At 29.1% G+C, this 17731-nt stretch overlaps 2 protein-coding genes and 1 long non-coding RNA gene across 3 annotated transcripts; 1 reads left to right on the plus strand and 2 right to left on the minus strand.

Moving 5' to 3' along the window:
* Positions 1–2: 2 nt before the first annotated feature.
* On the minus strand, positions 3–4061 carry LOC109602468 (dipeptidyl peptidase 9). The gene is made up of 8 exons (XM_020018832.2): positions 3321–4061; positions 2989–3265; positions 2632–2911; positions 2010–2562; positions 1641–1949; positions 1362–1584; positions 1116–1308; positions 3–1058 (listed from the first exon to the last, which is right to left on the minus strand). The coding sequence occupies exons 1-8, from the start codon at positions 3753–3755 to the stop codon at positions 854–856; spliced, it is 2475 nt and encodes an 824-aa protein (XP_019874391.1). The 5' UTR covers positions 3756–4061; the 3' UTR covers positions 3–853.
* A 542-nt stretch (positions 4062–4603) lies between these two features.
* Positions 4604–6271, minus strand: LOC109602471 (protein prenyltransferase alpha subunit repeat-containing protein 1). The gene is made up of 3 exons (XM_020018834.2): positions 6066–6271; positions 5561–6015; positions 4604–5505 (listed from the first exon to the last, which is right to left on the minus strand). The coding sequence occupies exons 1-3, from the start codon at positions 6137–6139 to the stop codon at positions 4721–4723; spliced, it is 1314 nt and encodes a 437-aa protein (XP_019874393.2). The 5' UTR covers positions 6140–6271; the 3' UTR covers positions 4604–4720.
* Positions 6272–9049: 2778 nt separating this feature from the next.
* LOC126265101 (uncharacterized) lies at positions 9050–9945 on the plus strand. The gene is made up of 3 exons (XR_007547649.1): positions 9050–9188; positions 9488–9593; positions 9661–9945. It is a non-coding gene; the product is annotated as an uncharacterized LOC126265101 (long non-coding RNA).
* Positions 9946–17731: the final 7786 nt, after the last annotated feature.

Genomic DNA, 17731 nt, shown 5'->3' on the forward strand with positions numbered 1-17731 from the left:
TATTTAATATAAAAACAATCAAGTACTTTATTAGAAATTGAATATAAATAACCTATTACAAATTTATACAATTATTAAAATCTCCTAAAATTATTTATATTATTTACAATAGTAAATTGCAAAAAACCTGGTTATTATTTATTGTATAAGCTGCTGTTTTTGTATTGAAACATTAAACAGGACTGATGGATCAACATAATGTAACATTTCACGATATTATATGTAAGAAAATTCAATGAATAAATCAATGTCAATCAATGGAAAATGATTTGGTATTACAATATATAAAGTGATAATCACAGTTTGAAGTTATAAAAAAAGAAGACATTATAGTAAAACTTAATAAAAAATATATATATGTACAAGAACTCAAGATATAATCATATTTACAATTTCGCAGACGTAATAAAATATCGACAGTGTTGAGGATTCACTTTATAAAATATTGTAAAATTTGATTGAAAATATGTTGAAAAATGACAGTGACAGTCCCCACTTGATTGCAATTAAATATTCGGATGAATAAACGTTACAGATTTTTATATATAAAATTTACGTATATCAATGAGACACGACAAAACAAATTTCAGAATACTCCATTTATCACAGGCAAGTCATTTAAAAATTAGAATAATTATCGGTAGTATTTTTGATGATATGCATAAAAATCTAAAACAAATAATATAAAATATTCGTTGACCAATACTGTAGAATATGCTGATGTTATAAAATTAAAAAAAATGTCTTTAAACTCCGATAAATATTAATTTTTATCTGTAATACTCATAAATACTTGCTCTGCTAACAAACCAATCACAAACAATTGTCTTTCTGTTAAATTTTAAACGATTTTCTAAAGATGGTTCTGCAGAAATGATAACAGGGTAGTTTCATAGTGTTTACTCGCGTCCAAATGTCTCAGTGAGTGTCTTTCGTGAGGGTAAACTTGTAACTGGTACGGTTTTCCTGCTTTGATCATTCCGTTTATTAACTGACTGGTATGGTAAAAGTGGACGTTTTCGTCTATTAGCCCATGGATGATCAGCAGTCTGTTTTCCCTTTAAAGTTAAATAAGCGTTAATTAAATCACGTCGTTTGTAGGTATAACAACTTACTCATCAGGAAATTTTGAAATATAATTCAGAACAGAACCTTCATAGTATCCTTGTGGATTTCTCTCTGGCAGATCCATGTACCTTTCTGTATAACCTGTATCGTACAAGTTCCAACTAGTCACAGGCGCTCCGGCTATTGCAATTTTAAATAAATCCGGATATTGTACAAGACCCATTAAACTCAGGTATCCACCTAAATTAATAATGCTAGGGGTAAAAGAATAAACGAAAATAAAAAATAAATACCGTAAGACCATCCATGTATTGCCACCCGGCTTAAGTCTATGTAGCCCACAGTGTCATGCAACCACTTGAGTACTTCCACTTGGTCATTAAGCTCAACGGTTCCCATCCGCCGCTTGATGAAACTCTCGAAGTGCAAGCCGCGGTGCTGCGAGCCGCGCGAGTCTATCGCCACTACGCAGTAGCCCCTTGCCGCCAGCATGTGCATCCGCAACTGCCTCATTCCCTAAAAAATAAGTTTAGATAGTCGATATTTAAATTGTTGCAATTTCAGGTCAGCACCTTGAAAGTATTCGAGACTAGTTGGACCTCCGGACCTCCATACACGTTCAGCACAGTGGGGTATTTTTTCCCCGGCTGGAAGTTGTGCGGTTTGAAGACCATCGCATACAATACATGCCCCGCATTAATTTCGTGCGTGTACAGCTCCGGGCATAAGTTCTCCTGTACGAAGTTGCTGCTCTCCAATAGATAACCAATCGGGGAGATCGTCACTCCTTCCACTGTCCAATTGGAGTGGCCCACTCGGAAAATCTGACAGGCCGGTAATTTTTGAATGTTGCTGTAGACTGTTACAAACATAGAACATTCCTGAAAAGAAAAACGTGTATAAATATTATGCCTAATGAGATTTTAACTTGCCAAGTTTACCTTATTGAAATCGACGTTATAAGAGAAACCCGGTCGCGTTAACAACCGTACTTCTCCAGGCCTTCTAAGAGACACCACATATAAATGCTTTTCGAGAGGCGTCTCCTTCAGTCCCATGAAGTAAATCAGTTGCTTTTCAGTATCAACCCATATGCTCTCGCCTAGTACCTCCCACTCGCCCGACGTGAGCGCCACCTTTGAAACAACCTTGGGTCTCATGAAAACATAATCCATAGGCTCTGCATTCTCTGTCACTCCGTTGGTGTAGCTCATAAGTTGAGAAGTGATTAGGTAGAGATGTCGGAAGCCGGTCTCCTCCGAGGCCCAAATGAATTGGACCTCGTTCTGATCGGTGGACGGCAGGAAGTAGAGGAGGTCGTGGACGTTGACCCAAACCGAAGATTCTTGGGTGTAGATCACATGAACCATCGGACTGCTTAGGCTCACGTTCGTTGCGTCGTCGTAGATCGGAAGCACCTCGGTAAAATTACTTAATGACAGTAGCACTATGTCCAGTCTTTGTTGTCTCCTATCTAAGATTTGAGCCCAAATGCTAAGAAAAACGTCAATTAAATCGATCCAAATATATAATTACTTTCATTTTATCAAATTTTTTACTTACTATTCGGAATCGGGGGTCCATCCAACGCGGACAATGTACTCCATCCAGGGGAAAAGCATCGCGAGCGAGAATTGAAGTTCGAGCATGCACACGTCGTCGATCTGTTTGAACTCGTTGACTCTGAATTCAACCATTTTGAGATACGATTTGGAATTGGCGCAGCCCGCCCGAGGGAACCTGAACTCTTCAACCTCGCCCGAGTCCGACTGCGACGACGGAAAACAAAACACCTTTACGTCCCCATCGTCCACCTCCTCATATAAAATTCGATAAACACCACCTAAAAATTATACACTAATGTATTGATGTAATCTATTTCACAGATAAAACAATTGTCATTATGAATAATTCAAATACCTGTACACTTTGGTTGCCACCAGTATCCTTGATATCTACAAAACTCTTCCTGCATAACATATGACGGAACCCCAGCACAAAGGGGGTCATCAGCCAGGTTTCTCCCACCTTTATGGGCATAAGTCAGCCTTACATTAGACCCAGATCCAGTGTGAGTTACCCAAATATCATGATTGCACACATAAGCAACCAATTCTGGGTTGGATGGACAGATTTGGGAATTGATCTGTGCCCCAGAAGGCGTCATTCTAAGTTTGGTTGGAAACAGTGGGCCGTTCTATAAATTAAAATTGGTTAGTTAATAAAGGAATATATATGATCTAATTGGCTACCGAAAATCCATTATCAATGCAGTAGAACAAACTACTGGCAGTTGGAAAAACAATTTTTCCTGAGTCTGTGTGCAGTTCATAAGTGGTGATACCCCATGTTGCCAGTCTTTTTCTCTCCCATAACAACTGTTCCTCTCTAGAAAACTTATTAGATGATGAGAGAGTGGGAAAATTACTTTCAATCACAGACTGCCATTGCAGTTTGGTGGTGGTGTTTTGGCATACATTTGGTACATCTGCATATAATAAAGTTGTCTCCCATCCATTTTGAGGTGTTCCCAAAAAATAAATTCGTGTGCGACCATCTGGTAGTGTCCTGAATGTAACTGAAGAGGGTACCATAGATGATAAGCCAGATAGTTGTCTCCGGAGATCACTGACAACTTCCTTAAGTTCGGTCCACGACAGTTTTTTCTCTTTGTTCGACCCTTCCATTGTGTTTTACTTTTGTTTATTCAGTTTATCACATCTGTTATTCAAATGACCGTAGTTTTATAAATAGAAGTCGACTTTTTTGTTGTTTTCATAAGAAGACCACGTTCATTTTGTTATTGGGTTCACTGTCATCGGTTTTATTCTTCAAAATATGTTCATTTTTGTTCTATTTTTTCTGGAATATGTACATCACAGCACAAACATGTTCATTGACGGAACTTTTTGACCTAAATAAAAAGCTAACCTTATTCAGCTGTCAGTCAGCCAGGAACTGACATTTCATGCCGCACTGAATCCAACTAGAAATTCCCTAATTCCTGTTTACGCGGTTCAAATAAATCTTTAAATTTGATAATTCGTTTTTACATTAGCTAACTTATTGTAAATGTTGAATGTTTTTTTAAATTAAAATGTTGCAACTAAACTAATTTCTTTTTTTAATCTTCGATTTAGTAGGACTCGTGAAATAATAAAGCCGTTCAAGTTCGTAGCTTATGGAAACATTATTTATTTGGTTATGCAAATTTATAAACTATGTATCTATATTTGTTCGGATTTTGGACGTAGATCCATAAACCCGAACAAATATTAGATATATTATTATAATCTATGTATTTCAAGTAAAAAAATGTGTCTAATGATATTACTCATTGAACAGAATATATTTCAATTGTATTAACTTACATCATGACTTGAAATAAACGGTTTATTTGAATTTGAATAAAAACTCAAATCTCTATTGTTATAACATTCATTTTAATTAGATTTGAATTAGGCTGAAATTAAATAAAATTGTAATGACTATATGTTAAATTAATTAATTAATGGTATTCAAGTAAAATAAAAAGTTTATTTTTAATATTCGTATATTTTGGTATAGAAAATATAAAAATTAACAAATGTATGTCTGTACAAATAATTTAAATAATATTATAATTAAACATGTTTGAATGATTTTAACAATTTTACTCTAAATTAATATTTAAGAACAATAATAACCATTTTTCATGTCTTTTTGCAAACTCCACTTGTATTAAATTATTTATATTTTCCTTATTTTGACGAATAAAATCCCGTTCCCAGTTAACAATCATTGTATAAAGGGGCGATTCAAATTTAATGGGAAAGTATTTGATTATTTTTGGCAATTTTTCACCTGATGTAGAAGAAGGAACATTTGTAAGTTGAGAATATAAACAACTTTCTACAAAATTACAACAAGTTGGATGTTTGTAAGTACAATTTAGTTGCTTAAACTGGAATGGTATTTTATAAGAATTATATATCAATTTAATTAACTTATAGATTATAAACCTTCTATGATACCATAAACTCTCATGGCCATCAAATAAAAAATTCAAATTGTTTGTTAGACACAGTAAATCATACAATAATAAAGAAATTACATTCATTGTGTTAGCCAAGTCTTTTTCAGGTAAATTAAGTTTTGGCATCAAAAAATTTAAAGTTGAAACAGAATCTTTAATAACTTTTAGAAAAGGTTTAATTCTTTTAAAATAATACTGGCTGATGTGGGCTACATATTCATTCTTCTGTGATAAATTTATTAAATATTGACGATAATGATATCCGGTATGTTCTGAAACATGTAATTGTATCCATTTTGATGAAAATTGTAGTTGTTTTTCTATAATGGGAAGCACAATGCTCAGTTCTAATTTATTTACTAAATTCTCCATACACCAAATTCTATGATTCCAACAATGATAGTTGTTAGCACTATATCCAGCTAAAAAAAATATTATATCTAAATATATTTTTGTATGTAGATTTTGTCAACTAACCTGCCATTTCAGTTACAGCAAACTCTTCCTCAAATTTATTAATTATGAATGTCTGATCATGTTTGCATTTTTTAAATAACTTATTTAATAACCATTTTCTGTGAGAAAATGTTTCATTAGACTTACTTTTATAAGTTAAAACAATTTTGGAAAAAAATAATTCTTCTTCTATACTTAGAACATCTGATTCAATTAGTTCTCTCCTCATTGCCCAAAAAGTTGCCACATCAGTGTTAATTAAAAGAGCACCAATAAGTAATTTATTAAGAGACTTCATTTTTTCAAATGTTAATTTACCTTTGGCTAACTTGGCTCTAGTTTCAAATAATTCAGCACACACATACTGGTACACATGTTTAACACACCAAGATTCTAAACCAAGGCTGTGTTCAGCATAAAGTACCGGGCATTTATTTCTGGTATTTTCTTCGGTAATTACTATTGTAAAGTCTTTTCTGAAAGAACAAAGTTATTATTTTTATCTACGTTATCCATATTTATTTACAATTCTGTATCACTGTTTATGATGTCCTCCAATTTACGTAAAATACGGTCAGACATAGAATTGTCGTGCTCCATTTTCAAAATTTATTTTTGAACGATAATACGCATTATTTGTACATTTAATAAGAAAACGTACTTATCAGTGGGTGTACAATGCTGTCAAATCATGCTGCCCACATAATACATAGAAAACATACATAGAAGTCGTAAGAAGTACCAACCCAATGTTATAAAAGAGAAACATTACTGGTGTCAAGGCTAAGTGGCGAACTGCCAAATATAACAACACGCGATGTTGCCATTTAATTTTATTACAGACACCTTTTTTATGTCATTCTAAAAGAGTGGGAAATCTTTTAATATTCAAAACAATTTGTTTTGACTTGTTTCTATAACCTATAAACTACTAACGAAGCATGCTACCCCAAAAGTCTGTAGGGAAATTGTTTTCACTAACCGAAAACATTAAAAACTCTACAATATTACTGTCAATTTGAGGAACTTTGATAAACAATTTACTAAATGTCACATCACTGCAATAAAGTGTAGTCCGATTAAATACGAAGTGTACCCGTACGCGTCCGAAGTTCTCGGTTCCTTTTATATTAGAAAGACTTTCAAATTATTTACAGAGTTATTAAGTATCTATTTATTTGATTGAACTGATTTTAAATATTCAGAAGATATTTTGATTAAAAATATATATATATTGTGTTTAGGTAAAGTTGCAGAATCCGCGACGCTGATTTCGCGCTTCTTGAACATTTTGAAGTGCAGTGTTGTCGGTTTGCAACGGCCAAAATATTCGAATCATTCTTTGTGGTTGAATTATTGTTGTGTAGTTGTGTATGTATTATACTTTTTTTTTTTGGTAAGTATATTATTTCTTCTAATTTGATGATTATTGCTCATTATTAAAATATTATACTTTACAGATTATATTCTCATGGCGTTTTTAAAAAACAATATATTATTCCTATTCTTCTGCTAATTACTTTCTTAATTTATTAAGATATATTAATACATTTTACTTTATAGATCTTTCCCATTTTTAAAATATTATACTTTTATTCCTTTAGTAAGATCATTTTTAATTTGTTAGCAGTCATTTTTTAAGTTATCTTACTTTATAGATTATTTGTGTGTTGTTTTTATTATTTTTTTTGGTACAATCTTAATTTATTGATATGGGTCGTTAATTAATTAATATATTTTACTATATAGATAATTGTATTGTATTTAATTAAAAATGTTTTTAATTTTTATTATTTTTTAATTTATTCCAATTTATTAATAAATTTATACTATATTTGCGTTGTACAATTTTTTTCAAGTTACATAGACCATGGCTGTTCCTCGGAAAATCTGTTTCCATTGTACCTCCACGAATTCATATGGAGAAATAAATTTAAAAATCATAATATGTTTATGAGCATTTTAAATTGTATCAGGAAGCAATATCCAGTGGAATAGATTTTTTTGTTTTAATTGATTTTGTTTTTTATTATAATTTATTTATTATTATTTATATTATTAATTTACCTTTGTAAATTTACCTAATTATTTAACAAAGAACTTTTAATTAGATTCTTAAACTATCAAAGAAATATAGAGTAAATAAAAAATGAATATACTAATTAATAAATTGATTTGCCGAATTTTATCTCTTTTCGAATTCAACCACATAAATAATATAAGTTATACATGAAAAACATAATAAATTACATATATTTTTTTCTAAAAATTATTTCTCTACATATTTCGTTAAAAATGAAATCTGGCAACTATGTTGTCTAAAATTTCCGAAACAGACGATTTCAAATCAAGTTGACGCATGCGCTAAAAGTATTCCTTAGAGTCGCGGATTCTGCAATATTACCTGTGTTTAATTTAAATATTAAACGAAAACTTTTTATTATATTATATTATATTTTTTACGAACCACTACTTCACCATTTGAGCTCTGTGTTTTGGATCATTATTCTTCTACTGTAAAGGCATATTCATCTTGGCATGGTAAACATAACCGTTTTCAATATTTTCTTAGAAATGTTCTTTTTTATACAGTATATCGTGCTTCACGGTATCTATTGTATTTTCAGAATTAAATATTTCATTTTTTCCTCATCTAACATAATGTAACATTTAGAATGCTTTAATATATTTGCAACGAATGAGTATTTTTTCAATTGATTTCGTTATTAAAGAGTATGAACCTTTCTTCTGGAGTGGAATGTTTCTCACGATCCATATTGACTCTGTTAAATTTTAATAATATATAAAAATAGTTGATTAAAATTAACATGTATCATGAATAAAATAACTGGGACAACAACATAAATAAAGACATTATAATTTGTGTGTTCATCAAATGTTTCATCAATACCATCAAATTGCTCATTAAAAGTAAATAAATGAAAGTTATCTTAGTACAGATGTTTAATTTAGGAAACAAAAAATTTGTATAATTTCTTTTTAAACTTATTGTGTTTTCATTGTTCAATCTGTTAATAACGTTCAAATTTATAAATTCTTTTCGATTATGCTCGAAATTGTTAATAATAATGCAAACGTTCAATTTAATGTTATAATAATGTAGTATGTTTATTGTATGTGAATTGTATAATTTGTAAATTCTCTTAGATATTGTTCATCTGCATATTTGTAAAATGTTACATTAAAATTGCTGTATTTTGATGGTTTATAATATTCCGAATTAAGATAAACATGATTATTTATTTAAAAATTGTCGATTAGTACCTCAGATTTGTTGGTTATTATCATTAAACAGGTAAAGCGGGCGAAGTGTATAAAATCAGATGTTTTAACGAAAAAATTCCGTTTCAAGCAAAAACCTTCTTGAAAGAATTACATAAACATCGACGTTGACCAATCACAGAGGTGTGGGGTGACTCGTTATTGGACGGCGCCATTAAATTGCGGTCATTCTGTTATCGATCCGCGTATCGATCGGTCGGTCGTCGGTCGGTCGTCGGTCGGTCGTCGGTCGGGGTGGTGGTCCGCGCTGCCGTCCACCCCAATTAATTCGGTGGTGCGGTTCGGGTTAGTGCAGTCCCTCGTGCGATCAATTAGTGCCCTACTGGACATGCTACGGGGTTAAAAGGTAAAACATCATACTTAGATTTTTTAATTTTTTTGTTTAAATGTTGAGTTGTTTAAACAATATTTCAGTTTCTGTTTAATATTCAAATATTTTAATAGTAAATTAAATACTTTGATTTTTAATTGAATATTTTTTTACTGTCATCTTTTTGATTTTTATTGGTCGTAACTGATGTGTTATATTTTTTATAATTAGAATAAATGTTTTTGTGAGTAAGAATTTAAATATTTAAATAATTTACATTAATTTAATTAAACTAACTAATACGTTTATATTCTCATCGATTCGACGGACAACAGTGATGAAGTGTTTTCTCCAACGTGACTTTGATGGACAAATCCTGAAGTGTGATGACCCAACCAACCATTGGAGAGACGATAAGGCAACAGGGAAAGGGCATTAAAGGTAACAAAGAATAATTGAATGACCAATTAAACAGTGATATTAATTGAACGTTTTTGATTATTTTCAGGTAGGTCCAGAACGAGACTAGTTAACTGGGCAACTGGCAACGCAAAGTAAGTTTTTGAACATGATATTTCCGGTTCTCCTTTCGTCCTTTCAACTTTGCCATCGGTTCATCATTGCGTCCATCAATTACTTTAATAAATATTTGCGGAAGGTATTGTTCCACTTTCCCAAAAGGAGAGTTTTCGTAAAGCATTGTTTATTGTTTCATGTGTCCTTTGAGTAATGTACCCCGACATTCTCTTTCAGCTTTCATAAATAACGAAAACTTTTATAACTATCTATTCCTTTTCCACTAAATTACAGATTTGTTTTGATTAATTCATAAAAACTTTACTTCTTAATGTCATAAAATCTCTTTCAGCTTAAATAAATAAAAGTAAATTTTGCTTTAGTTCCAAAAAATTAAACTGATTGACTAATTTCGTATTTATTATATGTTATAAAGTTGATATTTTTGTATGAATATGTACATTTATTGTAATAAAAGTGTACTTCTGTCATTTATTGTAATACGTCGCTTGTCCAATATCCAAATGTACTTATTTATACATAAAGTTATAAATAAATACATTTATTTATTCATTCTCATAAAACTAAATTTATATGGTGATAAATTGAAAGTTGGTGTAGTGCTGCATTTACTCAGTGACGATGGGCTTTCTAGTTTTTCAAAATTGTTACCTTTGAAAGAATAAAATTAATAAATGTTGCTTCGCCGTAAATGCAGCGACAAGTTACCCCCATGACCAAATTAAACTGTATTTTAATTGTAAAGCTTGTCAACTGGAGGTGCACTTTACTAAGTATTAAGATTACATTCTGTGGTTGGTTAATCGATAACCTTAACCATTAATTAATAATTTTTAATACATATTTTAAATTTATCCATTAAAGTCATAAATTTTGAAAATGTTCTTAAGAACAATTTTTTCATTTCTTTTCATAATTTTGTTTTTATTACAACTTATCGTGATTTAATACTTTTCAACGGATTTATTTACAAATAAAAAACTTTTCCTACAAGAAATATAAGTAGAAATTTTTTGTTCGATCAATTAATGACGAGATATGGATTTCCACATATGGAAAACTGAGATGAAAAGATCCTTGCTATTAAATTTAATTTTTGAAGATCATTTTTAAAGATGCAAGTTAAACAAAATTATATATATGTCGGAGGGTTCATGTGAAACGCAAGTAGTACTATGGGTTGCATACTTATAGTACTTGGGTGGAATCAGCGGAAGTGCTAAGCAGGGGATGGTACTCGAACCGAGGGTGACGGTAGAGGAGACCTGCGAGGGCGGACAGTTAAGCTCCGTCAGGGAAGCTGCGTAGAAGTCTTGGCTTGGCATAACCGTCGGGATCACCGCGTTTCATACGACTCCTACCTAATTGTTTGACTATTAGTTGTAATCCTGTGCCTGTTAGTTCAATTACATTGTAAGGACTATTTGCGTGTTATTTAATATTCGAAATGGCCGATAACCCTGACCGCGCTGCGACATATATATATATAGAAATTATTAAAATTATTTATTTTTTTATCTTCTGTCGGTCATAGTTATCATATTTGTCCAATTCTTCGATGGCATTTTTACAGTGATTATTAATTGATGTATTTGCAATAAGAATATTCTGAATATTACATATATGTAGAGGAGTTAGTTTTAATCCTAATATTTAGTCACTTGGTTAGTAGTACTATTTTGTTTTATTTTATTTTTACTTTATATTGTTAGTAATACACTACTTTGAATAATTTCTCCTTTTTCTTTGACTTTAGCTTTAAACCTATGTAATATATATATATATAAATTAACAAACGTTTTATGGATATTAGTAAAATAGTTAAAATAACATTTTTATTAAGAACAATTCAAATAATACATTCAGAGTTTGAAAGTGGGTCTGATTAATAGAAATGTCACATTATAAAATTATTTTTAATAATAAATGTGAATTTCGCGAATATATATTAATTTCAAATTATATATCGACAACAATGTTGGGGATTCGCACCGAATTTCATATTTCCAATTTTATGTAATGCAAAAGAACACTTCGCGTTTACTTCGCGGTTGATATAAACGGTGTCATACCATCGCAATAAAGTATCATCCGATTAAATGCGAAGGGAACCCTCAAAATTTTCGCGCGTAACGTAGGACGGCTCGTTGTTTAGGGTTTAATAATCAAATATAAATAGAAATTAATTTCGACGGTATATATGTGAAAGGGATTGTAAGCACTACTTTGAATAATCATCTGTTTGACAATAGTTGTGTAGTTACAATGAATAATGAAACAGTTGTATGTATTGGGTTATTAAAAATCTTACTATAACGTTAACATTTTTAAGTCAAGACAATTGGAAAATGATGTAGTTATATATAAGGCACATGTTAATGAAGAATGTATATAAATTAAGACATGTTTGGGTGGGATTGAAAGTAAAAAGCCATTTGTATTAATGTAATAATATTACTTAAAATTTGTAAGCAACAACAATTAGTATGGTAATAACTAAATAAATCAATCTCAAACTATTAGATAATCTGAAATATAAAGATAATTTAACATTGAATAGTTCTTATTTAAATCATTTTACCTTATATAGGGATACAATTACCAATAATAATAATCTGAAGCATTTGTTGTCATCTGCACAACAATTACAGCTTTGTAAAATAAAATATCGTATTGTAAAGGCTAAAATATGAATTATAATATATTATTTATTTAAATATACATATTATCTCTATTATATGGAGCTGCAATACTTATTCAAATTAGACATTTTACCAAATTGTTTATATAATTAATTACCTTATTGGTACAGATCTATATATATATATTTTGTTAATTTTAATTACCTTAAGTTAGGTTAGAATTTGCTGTATAAACGTGGTAGAAAATGACCCAAGTTTGACCATTAATATCTTTGTTATTAAAGAATATTACGACTTCAAAACTATGACATGTCAAAGATCAAACACCCAAAATGTGAAATAGATTGATTGAAGTTTTTGAGAATTGTTCCAAGTCGTCGACGGCGTTTGTATAGTGAATTTAACACAGGGAGACGCTGCTTTTAAAGTTTAAAATTTTATTGATTATAATCACGTTACATATGAAGAAACATGTGTGTTAATATTTATTAATTGCCATTGAGTTTTTCATGATAATAAAAATATTCAAAATAATTTTATATATTACTAAGCTTTAACGATAAAATCCATAAAATAAAGAATTATTTTTGAAATGTCCATATTTGTCCACATTTAAAAAGGTTCACTTTTATGGATAATTTTAAAACAAGAAACAAATATTAGTTAACTTTTTAATTTAATATATCTTGAGTATACGATAATACTAGTCGTATATTTTATTTTTTTATACGTTTGTTGTGTTACATATATTTACAAGCCCGTGTGTATATTCAAATTTTTAATATTATATTTTAATGTTCGAATTTAAAATGCGGAGAATGCAGTAATTGTACATAACAATTTTTTCAAATGAATATTAAAATTTTTAAAGATTTGAACGTTGAAAATATATGGATATACAGTACGAAAAATGCTCTTCGTGTCTGGATGTTGTAAGAGATGGATGCACGACAAAGAGAGTAAAGTTTTGCCCGGTAGTAAGAATCCCTACTCTCAGAGACAATGCGCCGTGCTGGTGCGCGCCGGCGCACAATGTAAATTAATTTTTGCGAATGCATTTAGTAACTCTCCGTATGCGTAGGCATGTAGTTCGAGTTCTTCGGATGCTCCATTTAAATTCCGTAACTTTGTATAATTTTCAATCTGTAAAATGAAATATTTTTTGAGGGTATATCAAAAACAAAAATAAGTATTCTAAAAATAAACTACTTTTTTCAAAATAACAATGTATCCCAAAAATTAAATAAAATATACTAAAAACAACGTCTGCGGAGACGAACCGCATGCTAAACGCAGCAAAACCAAATGATCCCCTCCAGTCAGTTCGGCCCGCCCACATAATTGCATGTATATCTTTCCTTTTTGTTTACAAAGGGGTATTGATGTTCCGTCTCAATATGCGAGTAGACACGTTCATCATTTTTGATACGGTATATAACACATAAATAAAATAACAGAGACAAATTTACGAGATATTAATTACAATAATAAATAACATTATTGAAAGTAATTGTGACTAAAAATTACTCGGTTACGTTAGTTATTAATATCATATTTGTTTTAAAATTTATTTATAAAATTTCACATTTTGTACATAATGTTTCAAAAGTATTCAAGTTCAATATTTCTTTATTAAAATTATTAAACAAATTTTTAGTCTGGAGTAGTTAATATTAAAATAACTTCATAAACCGTGTCATTAATTTATAAACGAAGATCCTTCCTATGTTGACATAAACAATACTTAATTTTACTCCAAAAAAGATTTATATCTGCTTCGCATGTTACAAAATATCTACGCATTTCCACCAGAATATATAAACATGTGGATCCCCACAAAAATAACAAGTTCACAGAAAGTCGAACTGCCGAATGGCCATTGGCCACACAAGTCAGATCTGCAGTTACACCCAGTGTGGCTATTCAGCAAACCGGGTTTTTCGGGTCTAAAACGATTTTGGAGTGCTCGTTTTCGTTCACCACGTTCGGTTTCCGAATCGAAACGCGACTGCCGTGGATACGCATGCCGTTTTTAGTATTAGTTTTTTCCGATTTTATATTTACCTGCAAAGCGTTTTAAATAAGATTTGCGGTCGGCATTAATTGACGACCTTTCATTATTAGAATAAAATTTTGGAGTCCGTGTGAATATAGTACGGTTTTGTTTCAATGTAATTACGAAATTAATAATATAACTACAATTATAAAATAAACAATGATAATAATGTAATAAGCAATCAATATTTATATATGGTTAAATTAATTGTAAAAATATATTTTATAATTATTAAAATAATCTTAACAATAAAATAATTCTGAGAGAAATACTATGATTTTGATTTCAAACACAAATGTGTTAATTAACTACCCGTTTTGTTAATATTACTATTAACTATTAAAAATAATTATATAGTTATAGAATAAGTAAAGGTTAAAAATTTACAATATATTTGTAGGAACATTATTGCAGATATCATATTATGCGTTTTTAGGACTATAAAAAAGGACAAACATTTATTTTATATCTAAAGTGTGGAAAATAATATTCAATTATAAAATTACTGATAAATCTTACACATTGGTACTTTTTAGAATAAATTTGGTATAGACTTTATTAATTCCACAACACGACTCGTTCAATAATAATCTTAATAACAATTTAGTTCAGATTAATGAAAACCAAAAGAGAAATTTTCCTTTACATTTGAAGAACTTCAAATTATTTACTGAATTATTAAGTTTGTTTAATTGAACTGATATTAAAAAAATATGTTGATTAAAAATAAATGTTGTATTTAATTTGAATATTAAACGAAAACTTTAAATTATTTTGAACCATACAACATAATTAAATATAATTATTTGACTTTTTTAATAAAGTATCATTTTATAACTTTTATTATAGTGGAAATGGAATACATAAAGATAAAATTATAATATTTATAATATTTTATTTTACTGATGGAATATTCTCCGTATAGTCCTTAATTTAGCAAGCTTTTAAACACTTGTTTTGAAAGTACTATGTTGGGGTAAGATGGCAAAGTGCTTTGAAAATTGGTTCACAAAAATTGTGTCAGTCTTCATGAAGAATATTTTGAAAAACAAGAAACAATTAAATTTTGTTCATATACGTGTATCTCGAAACTGATCGAACATCCAAATGTATCTTCTGGCAGTCTTAGCTATCATATTTGTCCAATACTTTAATAGTATTTGTACTTTGTTTATATTAATTGATGTATTTATAATATAAATATTCCGAATACTACATTTGGTTACAAACTTAAAATAAATATTTAATTTTACATTGGTTGTGCTATTTAGGTCTAAGATAGTTTTATTATTAAATTAAATATCATGTATGACTTTGGAACTTTGGAAACAAAATCCTATGAGACCCGCTATCGATAAGCTCCGTCCAGTACACCAAAAAGAGGTATAAAAGGGACAGATATAGTAAAAAAAGGATGAATACTAATTGCGACAAGTTATAAAATTTAAATGAGGGACCACCGAAATTTGGAAAATATGCTTAAAATTGGATTTGTCGAACGAAATATTTACTACTAGTACTGGTTAGTAATCGTTAGTATTTTTAAACAAAATTTTGTACACTTCACATTTTGGTGTCGTCGTGTTCAAATCAGTCTATTCATAATGAAATAAAATGAAAACATAAGTTGAAACGGAGAAAATTTTAAATAATCCAGTGAAATCTATTAGAATCAATATATAAAATATAAGAATGTGGATTGTTAGAATTTAAAAATTGTAATAATAATTGGGATTAAATATTATATACAATTATATATTAATTAAAACAAAATGTCTACCTAATTTTTTGAGACTCTGGCTGAAATAATTCTATTGATGTAATTCAATTATACCGACACAACACTTACTTGACAAATGGTTTAAAAACTGTTTTTTTTTATTTTATTGCATATTATATTTCGTTTTGTTACTATAAAAATGTGTCTTTAATAATTAAAATTTTATAAATTTCAAATTTAGGAAAAGAATATTGCTTTTACTAAATCACAAATAATAAAATAATTTGAATTTATTTTAAGTTAATAATTTGTAGAACATTTATACAATAATATTAATTTTGGATATTAACTAAAGCAGTGACAGATCAGTTTTAGTTAGTTAATTTTAGAGAAATGAGAAAAAATCACTATTATTAGAAATGTGAAATAAATAAAATAAGAGTAAAAGTTACTTTTTCATTCGATTTTATAATATTTGTATTTATTTAGAAATGTTACAAGTGTACAACCCAAATTATGGGGTTACTTCACCTTACAAGATGTTTACTTTCAAAATACTTATGTAAATTCATTGAATTTTTGGCCTCGTTTTGTGTATTTGTATTTTTACATAGTTTTATTTGTTAATGGTATTTTTATATGTCTATTCTATTAAAATGTACTTATTATTATTTGTTTATTTTCAGCATTGTTATTTCGTTCTTAAATTTTAAACAAGTTATTTTTTGAGGTAATGGAGTCTCAAATGAAGTACCAAAATTTATATAAAATTCCGGTAAAGTTGCAGAATCGGTCACTCTAAGGAACATTATCTAGCGCATGCGTCGTGAGGCGCTGATTTCGCGCTTCTTGAATATTTTGAAGTGCAGTGTTGTCGGTTTGCAACGGTCAAAATATTCGAATCATTTTTTATGGTTGAATTATTGTTGTGTTGTTGTGTATGTATTATACTTTTTATTTTTTTGGTAAGTATAGTATTTCTTCTATTTTGATGATTATTGCTCGTTATTAAAATATTATACTTTACAGATTATATTCTCATGGCGTTTTTAAAAACAATATATTATTCCTATTCTTCTGCTAATTACTTTCTTAATTTATTTGTATGCTCATTTAATATATTTTACTTTATAGATCTTTCTCATTTTTAAAATATTTTACTTTTATTCCTTTAGTAAGATTATTTTTAATTTGTTAGCAATCATATTTTAAGTTATCTTACTTTATAGATTATTTGTGTGCTGCATTTATTATTTTTTTTGTACAATCTTAATTTATTGATACGGGTCGTTAATTAATTAATATATTTTACTATATAGATAATTGTATTGTATTTAATTAAAAATGTTTTTAATGTTTATTATTTTTTAATTTATTCCAATTTATTAATCAATTTATACTATATTTGCATTGAACAATTTTTTTCGAGTTACATAGACCATGACTGTTCCATCGTACCTTCACGAATTCATATGGAGAAATAAATTTAAAAATCATAATATGTTTATGAGCATTTTAAATTGTATCAGGAAGCAATATCCAGTGGAATAGATTTTTTTGTTTTAATTGATTTTGTTTTTTATTATAAAATACATAAATATATCTTTTTTGTTAATTTTATATT

Source organism: Aethina tumida, chromosome 3 (assembly GCF_024364675.1).
Source record: "Aethina tumida isolate Nest 87 chromosome 3, icAetTumi1.1, whole genome shotgun sequence".
Classification (NCBI taxonomy): domain Eukaryota; kingdom Metazoa; phylum Arthropoda; class Insecta; order Coleoptera; family Nitidulidae; genus Aethina; species Aethina tumida.